Source organism: Orcinus orca, chromosome 13 (genome assembly GCF_937001465.1).
Source record: "Orcinus orca chromosome 13, mOrcOrc1.1, whole genome shotgun sequence".
Taxonomy (NCBI): Eukaryota; Metazoa; Chordata; class Mammalia; order Artiodactyla; family Delphinidae; genus Orcinus; species Orcinus orca.
The window spans coordinates 85,157,303-85,179,071 of NC_064571.1; the positions used below are offsets into that span (position 1 = coordinate 85,157,303).

The 21,769-nt window shown below is 48.6% G+C and overlaps 1 protein-coding gene across 7 annotated transcripts in view; it reads right to left on the reverse strand.

The window, feature by feature from the left end:
• The window catches only part of ASAP2 (ArfGAP with SH3 domain, ankyrin repeat and PH domain 2), a 157,070-nt gene that overhangs the window by 79,659 nt on the left and 55,642 nt on the right, over positions 1–21,769 (reverse strand). For all 7 annotated transcript variants that reach the window (XM_049695908.1, XM_012534849.3, XM_033437469.2 and 4 more), the window contains exon 3: positions 4,682–4,827. In XM_049695908.1, coding sequence (XP_049551865.1) covers positions 4,682–4,827 — 146 coding nt within the window. The remainder of the gene's footprint in view (positions 1–4,681; positions 4,828–21,769) is intronic.

Genomic DNA, 21,769 nt, shown 5'->3' on the forward strand with positions numbered 1-21,769 from the left:
GAAGTGGAAAGAGAAGAAAGTTTACGGGAGCACTGAGGGTGAGGACCTCTGCTACAGAGAGCTCTACGCTAAGCAACGCGATGAGCTTTATTAACGTGGGGAATCAGCTCCCGTAGACCGACCCGACGGTGCTGGGAAGAGAGCGTCACCATATTACCAACCAGCAGGTGGGCAGGCCTCCCCGCCAGGCCCTGCGCACATCACAGGGACAAAGCCACACTCTCCTCAACAACCTGACTAGCTCTTCACTCTTTGGCTATAATGTCTTCTAACTCCAATCACTTGTGTAAAGGAAAAACAAACAAACGAAAAAAACATGACTTCTGTGCACGCTGGTCAGTGGGACTTTCAGGTTCTTCTTTCCGGGTGAGTGAAGTGAAATTCCTCAACCCCAGGGCCACTCTCGGCTCTCGCCCTGGAACTCCGTCCTGGGCTGAGCCTCCGCCGGCCCCTGCCCTCACCTGGAGCAGGTTCCATGGACCAAGAGTACATATCTCACAAGCAATTCTCTGAAACCACAGACGGAGATGACATACCTGTAAATGACCTTTCAGGAATGTGCTTTCATGCAACCGTTCATTAAAAGGCCACTTCTTAACACAGAAGTGGCCCTGGAAAATCTTTCCAGGATTCTCACAACCATCTGGTAAGAGGAAAAGAACCGAGGAGACTGGCCTGACTTTATAACCAGCCTAATTTCACACATGTTACATTTCTGGAGCTGCCTTGTTTTTCCCTTTATCCTGCATTACCGCAGAGGAATTCACAGACTCTCTGAAGGTGAGAATCTCACCCTTTAGTAACAAAATCTCACTTTATATTAAGCTGGCCTTTCTTTGGAGACGGTCCAACTGCTTTATAAACATTCTTTCATGCTGAAGAGCAGGTAGGTGGTAATTATTATTCTTTCTAGGCAAGAGGTAGGATTGAGAGTCTTGGCCATGCAGAACTGAAATGTTTTTTGAACGCCTGAGGAAAAGCAAAAGCAAGGCTTTAAAAATAAGAGATAGGACAGATGTGACCAAAAATAGGAGTAAGAATGGTATACAAAATACCAAAAAAGGAGAATTCTCCTATAAGCAACTCACTCTCGGCGACAGCTTCTTAGAAGCAGCCACTTGGCGTCCTTACAGCTGCAGACCTTCAACACCAGCCCTGGCCTGGAAAGCCCGGCCTGGTGAACATGAATTTGGGCACAAATAAGGTATTTGCTGGGAAACAGGATCAAAAACCCTAACTCCATAAAGTACAAGCAGAAACTACAGTCATGCACGTGGACTCAGAGTTACTGTCTTCCGGGCTTTCGTAAGCTACCCGACCATAACGACACTGAAATGTCACCTGTGGGGTGACATTTCTAATTCCCGCTTATCCCTGTCGCCCTGAGGCTGGCCGGTGAGGCGGGAATGGTTTTCTCACACTGTTTTAAGGTGAGGAAACTGAGGTGTCTGGCTGCTCGTGGCTGCAGCAATTCGGCCCGCTGGGCATCTCTCTTTATGCTACACTTTACCCGGCATTGCCTTCCATTCCGTTCTGCCCCCTTTTTCCCCCAAGGAGTTGACAAGGGGCCTTAAATCCTTTAAATACCACAGTGCAAAGAGCATGGGATTGGAGTTTTAAGACCCAGATGTGACCCCTAACCTGTCCCTTGCCGGCTACGGGCCCCATCTGAGACGGAGGTAACGTGAGGGATCTCGTGCAGCTGACAGGAGGACTCAGTGAACGCGGAAGAACCAGTGCACAGTGCTGACAGTGCCGCGCGTGCTCAGGAAGTGACGGCCGTGGGTAAGTCCCTCACTGTAGGAAGGGGGAGGACAGCGAGGCCCGGAGGGGATTTCTGATGTGCCCAAAGTGGCAGAGCCATGGGGCAGTGGCCAATGTGCCCATCACAATGTCCAGGCCCTGCTCTGCTTTTAGTTTTGAGGACAATCAAGAAATGAAGGGGCTGCTTTTGTCTAACTGTGCAGCTGCTCACGTTAAAACTGAGGACAAGCTACTTCGAGTAGGATTCCACCACGTGGAGCGACGCAGGCGGGGCCCTTCCACACCTGGAGGCGCACGTCCAAAAGCTGGCAAGGGCTCAGACCTGTCCCGAAAGAGATTAGCCCTTTAAACCACCGGGGCCTCAGTTACCTAATCTACAAAGTGGGGACAACGCTGATTCACCTCATGGGATCGTTACAAGGGTTAAATAAGCTAAGGTGTGTAAAAGCAACTGGCTGTACTTCTTCCAACACCAGGCGTGGCGTTATCATCTCCATCTTACAGCTGAGAAAACCTGAGTGGAGATCAGCTGAATGAAGATACAAGAGCTGGCTGGGGAGGGGTGACCCTGGCCTCCCGTGCCTCTGTCTCCAGGCCGCCTGCTCAGTCACCGTGCTAGGGCTTCCCTCTGCCATCCCCCTGGGACCCCTTTCACTGCTTTCTTTCTGGCTGGATCCTGTTCCCTGACTCACACGTCTTCCTCTTTCTTGGCTTCCCTCTTCATGCCGCTAAAGCACAACCCTTAGGAGTTTCACAGGAATGATGCTTGGGAGCAAACCGTCTGGAGCCTTGGGCGTCTGAAACATCTCTAATTCGAATTTCACGCTCAGGTGGTGGGTCTCATTCCAGGTTAGAATTACGTTCCTTGGGATTTTAGTGGCAATGCTCCGGGCCTTCAAGTTTCCAGGGTCACCGCTGAGACACCGATGGCATTGTGATGCTTAATCCTCCGTGTGCTTTCTGAAAGCGGTTAAGATCTTTTGCAATTTCACAGGGGGGTGCCTTGGGGCAGGTCCTTTTCCCTTACTGTCCTGGGCCCTCCCATCTGGAGATGAAAATCCTTCAGTCTCAGGAACCATCTTTTGTTCTGTTGCATTCACGGCATCCTCCTCTGTTTCCTATTCTCTTTCTGAAAACGCCTGTCAGTTGGATACCGGACCTTGAGAATTAATCCCTGACTCGTCTTTCATCTATTTCCCACTCTTTTGTCTTTTTTGGTCCTTTTGATCTATTTTCTGAGAGATTTCTTTTACTCTAACCCTTCTCATCGGATTTCCAATTTTATATTTTCTTATATTGATTGTCTCTCCCCTTTTTTAACCACAAGCTTCATCCCATTCTCTCTTCTGATTTCTCTGAGGAATTAAGTATAATTTCTTTAAAGTTTTCTTCTGCTCTCTGCATTGTCTCTGTTTTCCCCAAGTTCTTTCTTCTGTTTATTTTGGTCTCTTTCTTTCTGGAGGCCATTCATTCATATTTAAGAGAGAGGCACGAAGCAGCTGGCTGGCAGCTCAGGGGTCAAGGAAGGGGCTTACCCCCCGCCCCCCCGCCCAGGGTCTGGGAGATGAGGCGGCAGGCTGATTTTACACTAGACGACCCCTGACACGTCAGCATCTATAGATCTTCCCCAGGACCATGCAGCTTCCCCAGTTTAAAAAAAAAAAAAAAAGCTCCACTGTGACTCAGTGGTGAGGCCCTAACAAGCCGTGTGCCAGTGTCCGGGCAGTGGGGCTGGAAAGGGGCTGGGCTCCACTGTGTGCTCTGCATGCTGTCAGCCTGTTTGGGGCAGCGATAAACGGGTGACAAACCTGACAAAGGCCCCAAGAGATTCCAAATTAACCCGAGTAAGAAACTTAAGCACAGCAACGGCTTTTTATATTTACCACTTCCAAATGAAACACTTTACAAGTGAAGACAGAGAGGGAGACCGAGAGCCTTCATGATCCGGTTCTTTCCCTTCCTCCTTATTAACTCATACATGTGTCCCTTGCTCCTGCCCTTCTACGAGCAGACTGACAGACCCGCCATCATCACCGCTTAAAGAATGATGAGCTATTTTTTCACTTGTTATAAGCTTGCTGACAAGAGAAATGAAAAAGACACTGTTGTTTGCGACCTACACAGAAAGCATTATTGAGTTCTTGACCTGGTCTGCTTGTCCACGACCTTTGGGAGAAGCTGGGGGAGAAAAACAGGAAAGACATGCCGGGACCATCCCGACGTACATTCCCCTTGTGGAAGAAACCGCTCAGCAGGGTCCCAAACCCCCTCTCTGCTCAATTCTTCAGAATTCTGCTCCCACAGTGAGGACGGCACAGCGCTGCCAAGTGCAAGGAAGAGTCCATTCACCCACGTTACCAAGCACCTACCGCAGGCAAGAAGTACTCAGTCCGTATCTCCACTCACTTAAAAAGTGAGACTTTTCTTAGGCTCTGCCTGTGAGGGCATAAAAGGCCTTTAAATATTCATGGTAATTTCTGTGCTCTGATTATAGGTTACCTTGCTGTGTAAGACGGGTCTGAAACATATTTATGCAATATTGTTAAGTTTAAATACCTACTATAATTACCAGAAACAGACTATTCTACACAGTTTAGGAACTATTGAAAATTGAAGTCAGAGGCCCTTAGGAGGACGAATGCATTTACCCATTTTGTGCCTCAGCTGCACAGCTTCAAAATGCCGAGTTAAATTTGAAAGTCTTGTGAGAGTAAAAATCACAATTCTAAAAATTTACTCCAAAGGGACCTCACACGTACAGGAAATACAATTCTTTTCGGTACCACAGGAGCTATGAAACGTATTCCTCATGTAGCAAACAAACCTTCATTACCGTCTAGGGAGCTACCTTCCCAGCTAGAGCAACTTCGGGCCCCTCCCACGCTGCCCGTGCGCTGCACACGATCATGACACTTACCAGGTTTTTGAAAAGCGCCGTCAACTCCTTTGTAAACACTGAGAACTTCAGGAAGGCGCTTCCCAGGTCCGGGTCATCTCTGCACACGCAGTTGCCCCCGAACTTCTCCAGAGCCTGGGTGTACTGCTCTTCATTTTCCACGTGCGCTGCAACAGCAACGGGAGAGGTGCTGTTAAGGCCTCAACCACTCTAGCCCTGCCCCCCACCAGTTTCTTACTTGTGGATAAAATCGAACACATTTACAGCCTGAAAATCTGAGAAAAGCCAAGTCACACCGCGAACAGAAATAACTCTGCTGTCCTGACAACCACCCGTGGTGCCAGCGACAGATCCCAAAGAACAAGCGCAAGGACCAGGAGGGAGAGAGCCTCGCACGAGTGCCGCAGCCTCCAGCTCCCGGGGTGAGACCCCCGGGGACGCCCACGCTTCCCCATCTCCTAGGACTCCTCCGTAGCCCACACGCTGGCGGGAGACACAGAACAGACCCAGTCCTCTGCTGGAACCCAGCCGCTGGCGTGACGCTCACCCAGCCGCATGCCCTAGCTTCTCCTTTCAACACCGGAAAAGCCACGGTCCTCAGAGCACAGGCCACAGGCCAGGGCGCCGCTGCCCGTGACACGTCCTCTGCCTGGGGGTCTTTCCGTGCCTCTGCCCCACGTCCCCGGCACCTTCCTGGACTTGCGCTCAGAGTGTTACATTCCAAATGTCCAACTGGTAAGCGTGGTTCCCAGCACACTGGAAGTGCTTCCAGGGTAGGGACTAAGTTTTATTCATCTTTGTGCTTGAAATATAAGTAAGACAAGATGCATGTCGTTTGATCAGAAAAAGCAAAAGCTGGTCATCCATCTGAAGGTATATATGACCATCATTAGGCTTCAAAGCAGCACTTTAAAGGGTGAAAAACCCGGATTCCGGGTCTCCAGCTCTGTGGTTCCCAGGCCCTGTTGGACGTCGAAATCATACACGGATCTCTGTCAAACTGTAGAAGCTGGAGTCCCGTCTCTGAGTCAGAAGCTGGGGTGGGAAGGGGACACAGGTAATTCTGGTGAGCCAATGTGGCTGGACACGATTCCCTCACTTCTGGGTCAAGCATTTTTAAATGAATCCAGCCAGTCTGTAATGAAACAACTTCCTGGCATGGACATTTGATTCCTGCTCCCTCATCACTCCAATCAGAAATGTAACACGACGACTGTACAGGCACATCAGTGCGGGCGGGCGTGTCACCTTGCATGGGGACTCCACTGGGCAGGGTCACACACCCCCCTCAGGCTGCCCACGTCTTCAGAATTCTGCTCCCACAAGGAGGACGGCACAGGGCTGCCAGGAGGCCACAGAAAGCCTTAGTGCTGCAGCTTCTTTGCCAAAGAACAGATCCTGAAAAGCCCCTGGCAGTGCCCCAAACAACTCCTCAGGGCAACGAAACCACTGTCGGCAGTGCCGGTGCCTGGGCCTGACAACCGGAGCACACAGGGGACATGTGCTTGCGGAAGGCGGCCCTGGGGCTGAGCCGGATCCCAGGATCCATGGACCGTGTGTCCACCGACCCTACCAGGCAAGCACTTTGCCCTCGACTTCCGGGGTCATTCGGGTGCCTTAGGGGATGCCCGTGTGGATCTAACAAACACAAGAGAACGTTAATTTCACTGTTTAGGCACTTTTCCTTTTCCTTCTTTCTATTATTATTATCATCTTTTACATCCCAGAAAAGAGCCTGAAAGTTCTGGATACATTAAATGTATTTCTGAAACTATACTCGGCAAACGACTTGAGGCAGAAACACACACACACACACACACACACACACACACAGAGCGTGACGAAGGGGCAGCAGATCAGGAAGAGCCCTCAGAAGGTCTGGGCTTCGAGCCTATGCCTCCCAGTAAACGTGCACGACCTGGTAACACACGTATTTACTCCCTCTGGCGCTGTCTCAGCCACGTGAAGGACAAAGACCCCGCTGGGAGATACTCACAGGGTTAAGGTAAGAATCAAAGAATGTGGGTGAGGATAGGCAGTTCAACCACACCCAACACATACACGCCCACCAGAACTGACAATAGTTAACAGCAGCACAGATGTCATCTATACTGAGCACAAATGGTTTCCATATGTTTTTTTCTAGACTTCACAACAACTTATATATGACATGCATTATTTCTCACAATGCTGAAAGGAAACTGGGACTCAAGGAGATCAAGTAAGCTGTCCTAGGAAACAGGGCCAGAAAGTGGCAGAGCTGTGGTGCAAACCCAAGTCTGTCTGATCCCGACGCCCATCTGTCCCCCACTCTACTACACTGATGTGTGTTTCCTTCTAAAAACAGCTTACCTTGCCAAAACCAAAAGTACCCAAGTTTTAAATTTTTAAAATTCCATTTCAGAGGTGGATCAGTTACACCTATTTTGTTCGACTTATAATTCTAGAACATGTGGTCAACAGTGAAGGGCAGTTCCTTTCAAACCACACGCTATTTTATAACTATTTCAAAATTGGTCGTCAAGATGTGGGCAATTCCAGTGTGGTTTTGGAAGGGCGTGGCAGCCACAAGCAGACATCTGGTGCTGATGTCACTCCCCTGGGAGAGAGAAACAGGAATGCGGAGGCTAAAGTCACCTCGGGAGCCAAGTACTGCCTTCAAAATGATCCTGGACCCTCACAGCTGCTCTAGGTGAGCACCCAGAGGGAGGAGGGAGAGAATCACCTTCAGTAAAGGCCGTGAGGTGGCCTACAAGCCTTTCGTTCAATGAAACTTAATAAGACTATAAGGTGTCAAAGCATCGTCCTTACTACCTGTTGAGTAAAGTGGGGTTCAGAGGGGTTTAATGATTTGCTCAGGATCACACAGCTGGAAGAAGGTGGGGAAGGGTCAAATCCATCCTGTGTTCACGCAGGCTGCCCCCAGCCTGTGACAACCTTGGAGAGAGGAACCTGCCTTCTCTCCACGGGCAGTCCAGCAAACCAGCACAGAGGAGAAACAGCCAGTGAGGCTTCCGGTTCTGGCACCAGGAAGGACAGATGCACTTCCTTTCATCCCTTCTTCTGGGCCTTTCAACTGACCACATGGTATCGGTCACGTTTTTTTATAAAAATTCTTTCCCTTTTTTTTTTTTTTTTTGCGGTACGCGGGCCTCTCACCGCTGTGGCCTCTCCCGTCGCGGAGCACAGGCTCCGGACGCGCAGGCCCAGCGGCCATGGCTCACGGGCCCAGCCGCTCCGCGGCATGTGGGATCTTCCCGGACCGGGGCACGAACCCGCGTCCCCTGCATCGGCAGGCGGACTCTCAACCACTGAGCCACCAAGGAAGCCCCTCTTTCCCTTTTAAATCTGCAAAATAATGTGTTGATCCCAGCAACCCCAGTGGTGATCAATGAGTGTTCTGGATCATCGTCACCGCCATCTCATGTATTTATATTTAAATCATTTTGATCTACTGTGATCACTGTTTTCTGATGCTCAAACTGTCCCAGCTTAGGTCAGTGGGAACCTCTTTACGCTGATCTAGTTGGAGTTTCTAAGACAAATTTCTCTTCTTGCAAACAACTTTGAAGCTTCTTGATAATGACCACAGCCCCGTGTCTCTCCGTGTCTCCCTGTAACAGCTTGCCTGGTGCCCACTGTCAGGACAGTAAACGCCCCATAACTACACAGTATCCGACTGGCCTACTGCTCCACGTCACCCAAAGTCTGAGATGTTCCTACTAGAAAGTCCTTGAGTGTCTTTATTTTCCTTTAGCCAAAAGTAAATTTAAAATAGGAACCTAAAATAAATGGCTAGGGAATAAACTTTCTGGAAAGAATCCAAACTGGCTCTATCATCTCTTATTTACAGAACTGTCAAAACTGTTCTTCTAAAAAGAGCTCACTCTCCCACCTCCCCCTTATTCAACTGTATCTTTAACTCTGGTTCTTATTAATGAACCAGACCCAAGAATCTCTGATGTGGGAGGGACTTGGGAAAATGAGAACCGGAGTTGCTGAGACCACAGCAGATGAGACCCCGTTTCTCCCCAGTTCTAATCCCACAGCCTCCCATTTCCCACACCTCACTACACAAAGGTCAGACCTTCCACCAATCCATGCAAGGGGATGAAATGAAAGACTAACAGAAAACTCTGCTACGGAGCCAGCGAGCATGTGCACACGTTGCATTTAGAGGTGAGGGTTGGGCCTTGTTGTGTGCCTTCTAGTTTACTTGATTATGTCATTTTTAAAAACGGATACGGGCTGCCCTGGTGGCGCAGTGGCTGAGAGTCCGCCTGCCGATGCAGGGGACACGGGTTCGTGCCCCGGTCCGGGAAGATCCTACATGCCGCGGAGCGGCTGGGCCCGTGAGCCATGGCCGCTGGGCCTGTGCGTCCGGAGCCTGTGCTCCGCAACGGGAGAGGCCACAGCGGTGAGAGGCCCGCGTACAGAAAAAAAAACAAAAAAAACCCTGATACCAAGAAGAAGGCCCAGTGCATATAGTTCAAGCAAAATTGTTGGACCCAAATGGGGAAAAGGCAGCCTTTTTACTCCTGCTCAATGGGCCACAGCACGGCGGGGGAGCCAGCCACCTGCCCAGTGCTGCCGAAGGACAAGAAGGGTCCCACGGCCAACTCATCTCCGCCAGCTTCAAGTCCACCTGATGCCTGCTCCTCGCTGCCAGCCTGCAGCGGGCTGTGATGGTGTGCTGGGTGCACACGAGACGAGTGCGACCCATGTCTCAGGACAGATGCACCAACCCGTGCACGATGGCCTGTGATGTGCTGGGGCTGAGGATTCAGAGACGCCAAGAAGGGGACGTTTGAGCTGAGGCTCCAAGGTCAGCTGGGAATTTCCAGACAGAGACGAGCAGGAACAGGAAGGTATCAACCCCAGGGGAACAGCAAGGAGTCCTGTGTGTTCAGAGGCTGTGAACACTTTCTCAGTCTTCGAGCCTCCGCCTGCACCCAGCTCCCGACGCAAAGCCATCTCAGGGCAGCACCAGCCTCACTGTCCTACCCACCTGGGGCCGCTCCTGGGTCTTTACAGTCCGAAGGATCCCGAAAAGAAAGCCGGTCCTTTACAGACAAGGACGCCAAAGCTCAGAGTGGGCACTGACTTGCTCAAGCTCACACAGCTAGTTGGCAGCAGTTCGAGAACTAGAACTCAGCTTTCCAGCCTCCGGTCCGCGCAAGTCCTCCCAACCAGGCGAGGAAGCGTTTCTTCATTTGCTCGCCACACAGTCACTATTCTCGGCTCTAGGCTAACAGAAATGTGCTACAATCCTCCAGCCAAGCACACGCACTGGCAATCCGAAGTCCAAGTGCCCTAACCAGAGACAAATGGGGGTACATGTTGGAGGGGGAGGGGGAGGCAGCCTGACGGTGCTCGCCTTGGCCAGGACCCTCCAACCCCCCGCTCCTGGCCAGGCAGGGGTCAGGCTGAGGTAAACTCATCCACATCACTGCACACGCCAACCATCCACACAGACAGCCCCGCCAAGGGCACGGTTTAGGAGAGACATATGTTCTCTGCAGTAGAGCTTTATAAAGACCCCCCCAGATGAGGATTAATATTCAAATGTGAACCGCAATTGTAATGTCAGGATAATCTGTATGACTCAGTGTCAAGGAGGCCAGGCCACTTCCCCTCAAGCTGTCAGCCCCGCACATCACCTGATCTAACTCTCGGCAGACAGCTCCTGGGAAAGCAATTTCCTGGAGTCAAAGATAATCCCCACTTCTCAACAGGATCTCTACCCTGTGAACACCTCATGGGAGAAAACCATTTTTAGCACTTTATTTCTAGACTCATCCCAGATAAAAATCTTTCCATTCACAATTTGGTAATCTGCATTAAAAGTTCTAAAAACATTTTTTGCCATCCCCTCCCACTTCTAGAAATCTATCCTAAAGAAATAATCAAGTGATCAGAGATGTATGTACAGAACAACTGATAAACTGAAAATGTATTAAGCTCCAACAAAATGGAAATGGTTAAAGAACAGTGTCTCTACAAAATGGAATATGATGTAAGCTTTTAAAATCATGATGTAGGAATATGGTCAGGATAGAATGCCAAGTAAAAAAAGGGCAGGACACAGAACTATATATTTCATCTCAATTTTGTAAAAGGTAAAATGTAGAGAAAGGCCGAAAGGAAAGGACATCAAAATGCTAAGGTGGTGATAAAAGAGCAGGTGCTCGGCACCCGGAGGCTGGTGCAGGCCAGGTGCTTTCCGTGCATCGTTGTACCCTCCTTGAGGGGCATTTCGCAGAGGAGGGGACAGACTGTGGTGGCGGAGATACCTAGGCCAGGCGGAAGCTCCGAATGGCCAGGGTCACAGCCCGGAGGACCTCAGACCAAGAATGCAGCTCGGCCCCTCCCATCTCACAGAGGGTGGCATCTGGCCGGGCTGTGACTTCGTTCTAATGCTTTTCTGAATTTTTTAAATGTTCTAAACTAAGCTCATATTATCTTTATAATCAGAAAACAACAACACAAGGAATAAACAAACTAGAGAAACCTGAAATGTCAGCCCCAACGGCTCAGTTACCTTGGTTCTCCATGCCTACTGAGGGTATCAGAATCTTTCTCCACCAGTTTCTCCTGCACAAGTTGACATGATAGAGACAGCTTTTGCAACCTAACCTGAGCACCTGCATCGTCTCTGGTAAGACACGAGCACCCACCACCAAGGGTCTGATGAGAACGCCCACCCGATTTCACAAGCCCTCAGGGCCCCGCTCAAGCCGGGCACATGGAAAGATGGCCTTGCCCCTGGGGCTTCACCATCGCCATTCCACCACTCTCCAACACTCTGCGCTCCCCCTACTTTCTTTCTTTCTTTTTTATTTTTAAATAAATTATTTATTTTTGGCTGCGCTGGGTCTTCGTTGCTGTGCGCGAGGGCTTTCTCTAGTTGCGGCGAGCGGGGGCTACTTTTCGTCGCGGTGCGCAGACTTCTCATTGCGGTGGCTTCTCTTGCTGCAGAGCACGGGCTCTAGGCATGCGGGCTTCAGCAGTTGTAGCTTGTGGGCTCAGTAGTTGTGGCTCACGGGCTCTAGAGCTCAGGCTCAGTAGTTGCGGCACACGGGCTTAGTTGCTCCGCGGCCTGTGGGATCTTCCCAGACCAGGGCTCGAACCCGTGTCCCCTGCGTTGGCAGGCGGATTCTTAACCGCTGAGCCACCAGGGAAGTCCCCCTGCGACTTTCAAAACTTCATGCAAAACTCATATCCATCAAGACTTTCCTGGGGCGTCCCCTCTGACCTTATGGAGACCTCTTGATTGTTAACACAGGATGTACCTGGACTGGTGATGTCTGGCACAGGCAGCCAGCAATGGAGTTAAGAAGGTCAAGGTGTGGGCTGACTATTAAAATGTTTAAACTGCTGTCTGTGATCGCCTGATATCCTTTGATCCTGCCCTATATGAAGGACAACAAAATGACACTTGGAGTCTGTGTGAATAACTGAACACAACCCCAGTTACTTCTCGCTAAAATTCCTGCAGCAGCACACCTGGGGGGACGGGGAGTGCTAAGGGATCAAGACTGACCTACTGGATGATGTACTGTTTACACTGGTTCTCTCTGTCCCTCTTTAGCGATGTTGTAGGCTCAGATGACAGAAACCTATCAACGTTCAACGTTATCGATCCATCCTGTATTTCCTGAATACCCCATCAGTCGAGAACTTCCCTGGATGCCAGCATAGAATCCAATCGTGGCAAAAGCCTACTGCGCCGCAAGCACTAACGAATGCAAAGATTCAGGACATGGAGCCCCTGCATCCAAGGAACAGCTTCCAATGAGAGACACGCACACACCAATCAATTTGGCGCAAAGACAGGTTGTAACGAGGATGACCCTGGAGGAGGAATTCGGGGTGCCTGGTACGGCCAGAGCACGGGGAGAGTCCACAGATGACGTGGCTGGAGAGGCAGGAGGGGGCCAGGGGAAGGACTTCATCCCAGGCACCCCCAAAAGGTTGCAAACTGACAGGATAAGACTTGCATTTAAGAAAAGTGAAATTGGAGGGGACAAAGATGAACCAGGCTTGGTACCAGCCAACACACAATTTAGCAAGACAAAAACAAATTAGCAAGACAAAGATAAACATGCAATAACAATCCACGTGGTATACATGACAGGAGGGGGAAAAGAGGACATTTCCTGGGGCCTGCGGACAGGAAAGGCTTCTCAGAGGAGAAGCTTACAGGAATTTTCCTTCAGAATCCAACAGAGGGTGAGATTAAAACTGGGCTGCCAGCTGCTTGCCTCATCCAACTCGCCTTATCCTAGGAGCTCCTTCAAGTCAGAGGAGACAGGGGCTCCTGCTAATGAACTGGCAGGGCCCCCCGTGAGCCGGGAGCCCCCAGAGGCCGGGCAGGCACAACAGGGAGGTGAGTCAACATCTGCTGGATGTGGACCACCAGCGATTAGAAACTACATCGATCACACTGACGCCCTTTGCTGGCAAAGCCGTCTGATGAGCTACGTTACAGGACGTGCGTGTGGCCACTGCATGGCGTGCTCAGCCTTTCCCCCTCTGTTTTTACCTCACTGTACCTGAGGGATACAATTCCCATCACTTACAGCAGACGCCCCCAGCCCACCTCCACGGAGAGCACAGCAGACCAGGAGAGAAGTGACTCCTGTGGCCTCAGGGACAAGTAGCCCCCTGAAAATCAGTGGTCTCAAAGCCCATGTAACAACAGCCATTCACGGAGGGGAGACTTCACCCATTTACAGAGTCTCCTTCATCGTCACCACAACTCTGCAGGATTTTACAGATGAGGAAACACATTCAAACATATTTGCTAAATAACATAGTCAGTGTTTTACGGTAAGTAAGGCAAATAGCCAACTCTGTGATGGTATCCCCATCCACAAACCATGGGGGTTTGGCTACATGAGTGGTTCTTTAATCTTCTCATTATCACAGACAACAACAAAAATGAGAAGAACACTGTGGATTATCTTTTTAGGAAAAGGTATCCTTGCATAATTTTTTGTACAATTTTTGGGATACAAGGAACCTTTAGGCCTGTCCATAGACCCAACACACCAGGTAAAAAGCCCTAGCCTAGATGAGCATAAATCCCCTACCAAAAAATATGATGACCATGTTAATCAAATTTAATTAAGTATGATCATATTTGAGTATGTACGAACCACGTATAATTCAAGTTAATACTTGGGACATTAAGTCACAGATCTCAGCATACCTTCGGATGAGCTATCCTTCCATGATTAATATGTTGATCACAGCTGCTGGGATTCCACAAATTAGCCTTCTAAGTTCCAATCATTATCCTTAGCCATCAGAGAAGAGACAACGAGAATCTCAGAGCCTCATCACCGGAAGACGTCTCAAGGTCTCCGAGTGCACGTCCCCACCTCCCCCTGCAACTTCCCTAGAGACAGAGGGCCACCAACCAGCCCTCCGCCGGGACCCTTCCCACACCCAGCTCACCGCTGGGGCTGCTCCCCCAGCTAACTTCCCCCTCAGATATGAGTCAAAACCTACTCTCATGAAACTACCCAGGAGAGAGGAACAGATAACATGTCTCACTTCCTCATGCCAGAGGAAAGCCTTCAGATGCGCCTTCTCCCACTCTCCCCAAGCAAAGACATCCTAGGTCCTTCCAACACCCCTCCTACCACAAGGTTTCCAGCTCTAACATGAGCTTCCTCCTAAAATGTTGCTCTTACAGCACAATAGTGGGACAACTAACTACCTTTTTTAGCGGCACTACATACTTCCCTAAGGTCACCTGTGCTCACCTTTGGCACAGCTGTCATGTACTGGCTCCCACTGAACTTGTGACCAGGCAAAACCACCTGGAGGTTTTTCATCAGCCATATGACACCTAAGATGCTCCTATGGCGTCGCTGCTCGGTGTTTCTCCCCTGTGCACCCTCGCTCACATCCAGGCAGTGTGGCGCCGTGGGCACAAGGAGAGACTGGGAAGCACATCTGGTTTTGAATCTCAGCTCCTCTAGCTGCCAGCTAGACAGCCCTGGGTCAATTACTCCTCTGTGCCTCACTGACCTCATCTGTAAATGGAGTTACTGATAGTACCTAACTCACAGAGCTGGTGTGAGGATTAAACTTATGCATTTATTTATTAGCACAGTGCTTGGCCTACAATCAATACCCTATATGAGCGTGAGATTTTTTATTATTGTTATGTTTCCACTCAAATTTATGAAAGTACATCAATACAGATGTATTTTCTTTGCTTTATCATCATTTGTTACAATCTATTCTTTTTTTTAATCCCAGATATGGTATACACACATCCTTTGTATCCTCAGTTTTACTGTCTGAAGACTTCATCATAAGAATTTTTCTTCGTTGCTACATAACCGTAATTCCATCAAGTAGCTATATTCTAATTTAGTTATAGGAGGCTTTCAGTTTTTCACTTTGATAAGCAATGCAACAACGCAATGAGCATCCCCAGTAAAGATTTTATTTTTCTTGATGTGCACGGCCAAACTGCGTTCTAAAAACTCCATGCACCAGCTTTCAAGGCCACAACGAAGTAGCAGAAAACCAGCTTCACTGTATTCTTGACCAGCACTGAGGATTATAATTTAGTTATTCTCTTATGTAACAGGTGGGAAGTCATGCCAGATATAGTACCTTCTTAACGCACAATGAAATTTCACTTCCTAAACAATTACATATATTTCTTCTGAACTGCTCTATCCTAATTATGATATGGTAATAGAAACAATTCTGTGTTAATTTAATAGCCACATCCTAATTAGCATTGCAAACAACAGGGAGAAACACACACAAAAATTCTCATTTTCTTTTGTAGGCAGAAGATGGTAAGGGTTTGACGGAAAATTAGCATTTCTTTCTTTGCATTTTTCATTTCCAGGATGTGCCAATTTCTCTAAAAAAGGGTAAAGAAGGGATATCCCACTCTCGGTAAGAATAGCTCCACCAAGTCTTTAAGATACAGTAATTCTAGAGAAGTGAAAATCAAAGTCTTTTGTTGCTTCCTTCTTGATAAAGATGAATTTTTCCACCCACTGATATGTCAAATAGCTAAAAAATGTTAGCATCAACTTCTTGGGGGGGAAAAAAAACACCTATGAGCTGAGACAGAGATTGGGAAAGTTTAGACTAAGAACAGTATTAGAATAAATACGAACTGGGTTTTTTTTTTAAAGAGGTCAGATAGTCTATTGTAAGTGGGAAAAATTACTGTAGAAACAGTTTCTCAACAAATCATCATCATAACTGCTTTTGCAAACCTGTACACAAGACGTTCTAGAAAATACATCCAGCTGTGTTGTTATCCTTTTGAAAACTGGGAGCAAACATAGTGTACTTGCTATTGTGTAAGAAAAGTATTGTTTTGCATATATTGGGAACATACTGATAACCTTTTGGCTCAGTCCAATGTTTAAAGTCGGGGGGAGGGGGCAGGGGTGTCTAAGGTGGTATTTTCAAGACCAGCAGCTTCACCATCACCTGGGAACTTATTCAACTAGCAAATACTCAGGCTCCATCCTGGACCTACTGAGCCGGAAACTCTGAGGGTAGAGACCAGCAGTCTGTGTTTTAACAAGATCTCCAAGGGACTCTGGGGTGCTCTCAAGTTTCAGAACCGCAACTCTAAAACGGGGGTTGGCAAACTTTTCCTAAAAGCAAGAGAGAGAGATTAAAGGATTTTGTAGGCACCAAGAGGCAATACAGAGGTTATTGGGTATATATGTGCTAAGATGCTAAAAACCATGCTTAGCTCACAGGCTGTAAATAACACAGCTGGCTACTCCAAGGCATCTCAACCACTCCCCCGCCCCTTCCACATACATAAATCTGTATAAATCCTGTTTACCCCTAAAATTTTAAGTTGATCTCTCCTACACTAAGAGGAGAGTGTAAGAACTTACAGCAGAAACGTAATAACATACAAATGAATATTACTGACATGTACTATGTGTCTGCCGGCCTCTGTGCTGACCACTGCAGGGACACACAGGAGGTACATTTGCAGCTGTCATGCTGTTCATGTGTCCAGAACCACATCTGTCACTTTTTCATGTTACCTCAGTTACTCGTCACGAACAAGCCCATGAAATATTAATACTCTCCTTTTACATATGAGGAAACTGAGGCTCAGAAAGATAAACAACTTTCCCGGCGTCACAGACTTTCTGAGCGGCACCGCCAGCTTTGACTCCAGGGTTCCTGGATCTTAACACCCATGTGCTCTTTCTCCTAAACCACACCGCCTTTCAGAACAGGTCATGGACCTCAGGGCTTGTCATCTAACTGGGGGGCAAAGATCAACAGACATAAAACTATTTATAAAGAGCAAGATTTAAAGAGAGAGTAGAGTCTGCGTATTAGATACTCTTTCAGTTTTGGCTGAAAGAAGAATCAAAACTGATTCAACCTCAAAACTCACAATTCATTGGGGGACTGTGTTCAGCAGAATGCTGTCCCCGCCCCGACGAAGATGTACACTCCTAACCCCTGCAGGCAGGGGTACTGTGCCATCCGAGGTTGCAGATGGAATTCAAGTTGTTAATCAGCTCAACTGGAGATGGGAAGATTATCCTGGATCACTGGGTGGGCCCAATGTAATCACAGGTCCTTAGATGTGGAAGAGGGAAGCAGAAGAGTCAGTGTCTGCTAGGGACTGAACTGTGTGTCTATTCCCCTCCTCCCCCCAACCAAATTCATACGTTGAAGCCTCAACCCCCAGTATGATGGTATGTGGGGGGTGGGCCTTTGGGAGATAATGAAGTGTAGATGTGCTTAAGAGGGTAGGGCCGTCAAGATACGATTAGTGTCCAGAGCCCGCTCACTCTAGCATGCCTACGCTCTCTGTCTCTCTCTCTTTCTCCACCACGTGGGGATGCGGTGAGAAGGCGGCTCTCTGCAGGTCAGGGAGATAGCCTTCACCAGAACAAGAGCATGCCGGCACCCTGATCTCAGACTTGCAGCCTCCAGCACTGTGAGACAAATGTCTGTGGTTTAAGCCTCCCACGCTGTGGTATTGTCATGGCAGCCCATGCAGACTAAGACAGCATCAGAGTGACAGAGCGTGAGAAAGACTCCACCAGCCACTGCTGGCTTTGAAGATGGAAGGAGGCCCCTAGCCGAGGAACTCAGGGGCTTCTAGAAGCTGGAAGGGGCAGGGAAACCTACTTCCTTCCAGGAAGGAAGCCAGCCAACACCTTGATTTCAGCCCAGCGAGGCCAGTTTGGACTTCTGACCTCCAGAGCTGTAGGTGAATCAGTGTCATCTGAAGGCGCTCCGTTTGTGGTAATCTGTTACAGCAGTCACAGAAAACTAATAATACCGAGAGTTAAAGGAGGCTGACACCGCGTCAAGTCTCAGCGTCAAGTCTCAGCTCGATGGAGATAGCTGCGTGGGCCTTCAACAGGCGCCTGGGACAGGAGCGCGTGCGTACAGACCAGGAGCAGGGCCAGATGGGAGACTGTGTGAAAGACACACATACGGCTGTGACACGCTCATGCAGCAGGGAGCCACCGGTCAGCCTGGAGCAGAGAGAGACCGCGGAGGGCAGGGAATCGCTTAGAGATCAGCTGGGGCCAGCCCATGACCAATCAGGACACTCGGCAGAAAAGTCCTGCTGGCACATAAATTAAGGAACATGAGACAGGAAAATGTACACAGCAGTGTGAGGCATAAACACTAAATTATTTTCACTGTTCTTTTAATAATGCATAAAACGAGCGTTCTTCCTATGCAAGCAGTCGCCTAAGGACGTTGAACACTCTAATGATGGAACCACTTCGGGGACTTCTCCTGGAACTAACGGCAGTCAGAGCCAGAAGGATGGTAGTTACAGCGCTCCTAACCGAGGTGGTCGCCAGCAGCTCAATCCCTTACTGAATATGCCTGGCTCATTTCCGACATCTAGTTCTAAAGAAGTTTAATCTATCCTTAAATTCCCCCACTAAATATATTCAAAAGAATGTGCTACTAAAAGCAGCTCTAGAGAAGAGATCCAAAATGCTGTGAACGATGTCAGCAACTCGCAGGAGAAGGTACAGGGCTTCCTCAGGTGACTCTTTTGAAGGAGACAACACTTGCTCTGAAATAAAGACTTCAGGATCAGGATTCTGGCTTAAAAAAAAAATTCAGAATTCACAGCCTTATAATAACTCAAACTTGGCATGATATAAAGATGGGTAAAAGAGGGCCCCTGCAAGGTCAGGCTGACAGTCAGCCTGCTGTGTGTGGTACCTCAGAAAGGACACAGGCTGGTGTCCAAATGCCACGTTAAAATTCCAGAGCAAACGTTTCAACTTCCGAAGCCTCAGTTTCCTCCGATCAAGCAGCAAAATGCCATTTCAAGCAGACCGAAAAGCATGAACAGAGAGAAGAGGACACGAAACGTGGCACGTTGGGGCAAAAGGCAAGTCATATCAAAGAAGGGCGCAGAGGGCTTCCCTGGTGGCGCAGGGGTTGAGAATCTGCCTGCCAACGCAGGGGACACGGGTTCGAGCCCTGGTCTGGGAAGATTCCACATGCCGCGGAGCAACTGGGCCCGTGAGCCACAATTACTGAGCCTGCGCGTCTGGAGCCTGTGCTCCGCAACAAGAGAGGCCGTGATAATGAGAGGCCCGCGCACCGCCATGAAGAGCGGCCCCCGCTCGCCGCAACTAGAGAAAGCTCTCGCACAGAAACGAAGACCCAACACAGCCGTTAAGTAAGTAAGTAAATAAATAAATAAATAAAAAAGAAGGGTGCAGAGAGTTGGGAGGGACTCCGCACAGGTAGCCTGGGTCCAGGTGATGCAAGGAGCTGGGACGAAATCTGGTCTTCTGCCATGTTTACTAACCCGAGGCTCGCGGTGGGAGCGGTTAAGGGATGCGGTAGTAGTTTCACAGGCAAAGTAATCTGCAAAAGGTTAAGACCAATTTCCCCTCACAATTCACTTTAGCGTATTAAAGTCTTTGGCTAGTCCTGCAGGATGAAAAACCTGTTACCCGTGCTTTAGTCCAATTTCCCTAAAATTCCGGAGCCCACAGAGGCCTCCCCCATCTCTCCCAGGCTCTGGAACGTCACGAACATCAATGTGGACAAGAAACTCTGCAGAATTGTGAGCAGAGAAGCAACACCACTGAGTTGTGTTTTAGAAAATGACTCTGGGGCAGGTAAAGCAATGAGGTTTATGGCACACGCTCAGCAATATAGGTCAGAAACGCAGATTGGCCACGAGTGGTGTTAAATTCGTAAAAGCCAGCTTCCTGACACCAAAGTGCTTACACCTTCCCCTTCTAATGTCTGTTTGCTGAAAACTTCCCCTTCCGGGTGCCGGGCCAGCCTCAGGAGCCACTCAAGTCCTTCCTCCAGGCTGGCGGCAGTCACAGAACCAGTGTTTACACGTGACTGCATCTTATTTCTGAGCAGAACAACCTCTCAACATAGGGTTTTAAGATCACTTTTGAACCTGGTCAGGTCAGAATATGAAATATCCCTTTTATACAAGGCTTAAATTATAAACTCAAAAAGCCCAAGTGAACACAACAAAAAAGAAATCTCTTAAGATCCTTTTTGAAATCTGCTGTTTGTCAACAAAACTGAGCATCCATCTCTTGGCGGTTTCTTTTTTTTCTTTTTTAAAATTTTATTTATTTATTTATTTTTGGCTCTGTTGGGTCTTCATTTCTGTGCGAGGGCTTTCTCTAGTTGCAGCGAGCGGGGGCCACTCTTCATCGTGGTGCGCGGGCCTCTCACTATCGTGGCCTCTCTTGTTGCGGAGCACAGGCTCCAGACATGCAGGCTCAGTAGTTGTGGCTCACGAGCCCAGTTGCTCCGTGGCATGTGGGATCTTCCCAGACCAGGGCTCGAACCCGTGTCCCCTGCATTGGCGGGCAGATTCTCAACCACTGCGCCACCAGGGAAGCCCTCTTGGTGGTTTCTTGACGTCTTGAGGACAGCCTGTCAATGCCAGCACAGTGGGGGCCTCGCAGCAGGGTGGCCGCGTAGCCGCTGACCTCAGCCCTACCCGGCAGGAAGCTGAGCTCCAGAAGCATCCAGAGAACGCCGGCAACCCTCTGCCCTCAGGTTCCCCCTTTGTAAACCGAGAACAAGTCTTTACAACGATGTGCTGTGAAGATGAGCATAAGGTACAGAAAGCCCAAGGTATGCAGGAAGTGTTCAAACATGAAACAATCATTATTCTTCTTGTCCACCTCCTACTTTATCCAGGAAAAGAGCATTTCCCGGGGGGTGACCGCCTTTTCGGATACTGCAACACCCATTTCAGCAAATCTCAGTGCTGTATTAAGCGGAGGGAGTTTTATACTCTTGTCTTTGATATTTACTTTTAAATAGAAAAAAAATTAATAAAAATTTCCCTACACATTTACTTCCAGTTAGGTGTTAGTCACTGAAAACTGACTCTATTTCCGTCTTTCATAAAATCAGTGGTTGTCAGGTAATCAATTAATATCTATGTACCGGCAAGCTAAGCATGGTGGCGGTTTTTGTTTTTGTTTTGTCACTTGTTTTTAAAAAACTGTAGAGGATAAACAACAAGGTCCTACTGTATAGCACAGGGGACTATATTCAATATCCCGTGATAAACCATAATGGAAAAGAATATGAAAAAGAATGTATATATATGTATAACTGAATCACTTTGCTGTACAGCAGAATTTAACACAACATTGTAAATCAACTATACTTCAATAAAATAAAAATTTAAAAAAACTGTAGAGGACTTCGAAGAACATCTAGATGGGGGTTTATCAACCTTGGCATTACTGACATTTGGGGCCAGATAATTCTTTGTTGGGGGCTGTCCCGTTCATCACAAGACCTTCAGCAGCATCCCTGGCCTCTAGTGCACACACACACACACACACACATACACACACACACATACATACATACACACACACACATACATACACACACACACACACACACACACACACACACACACACACACACTCTCTCTCTCTCTCTCTCCCTCCCTCTCCCTCTCTCTCTCTCTCTCTCTCTCTCTCTCTCTCTCTCTCTCTCTCTCTTCAGCTGTTAATAACCAAACTGGGACAAATCACCCTGGCTGAGAACAATTGATCCCCATTCTAACCTAAATGACTGGTTTTG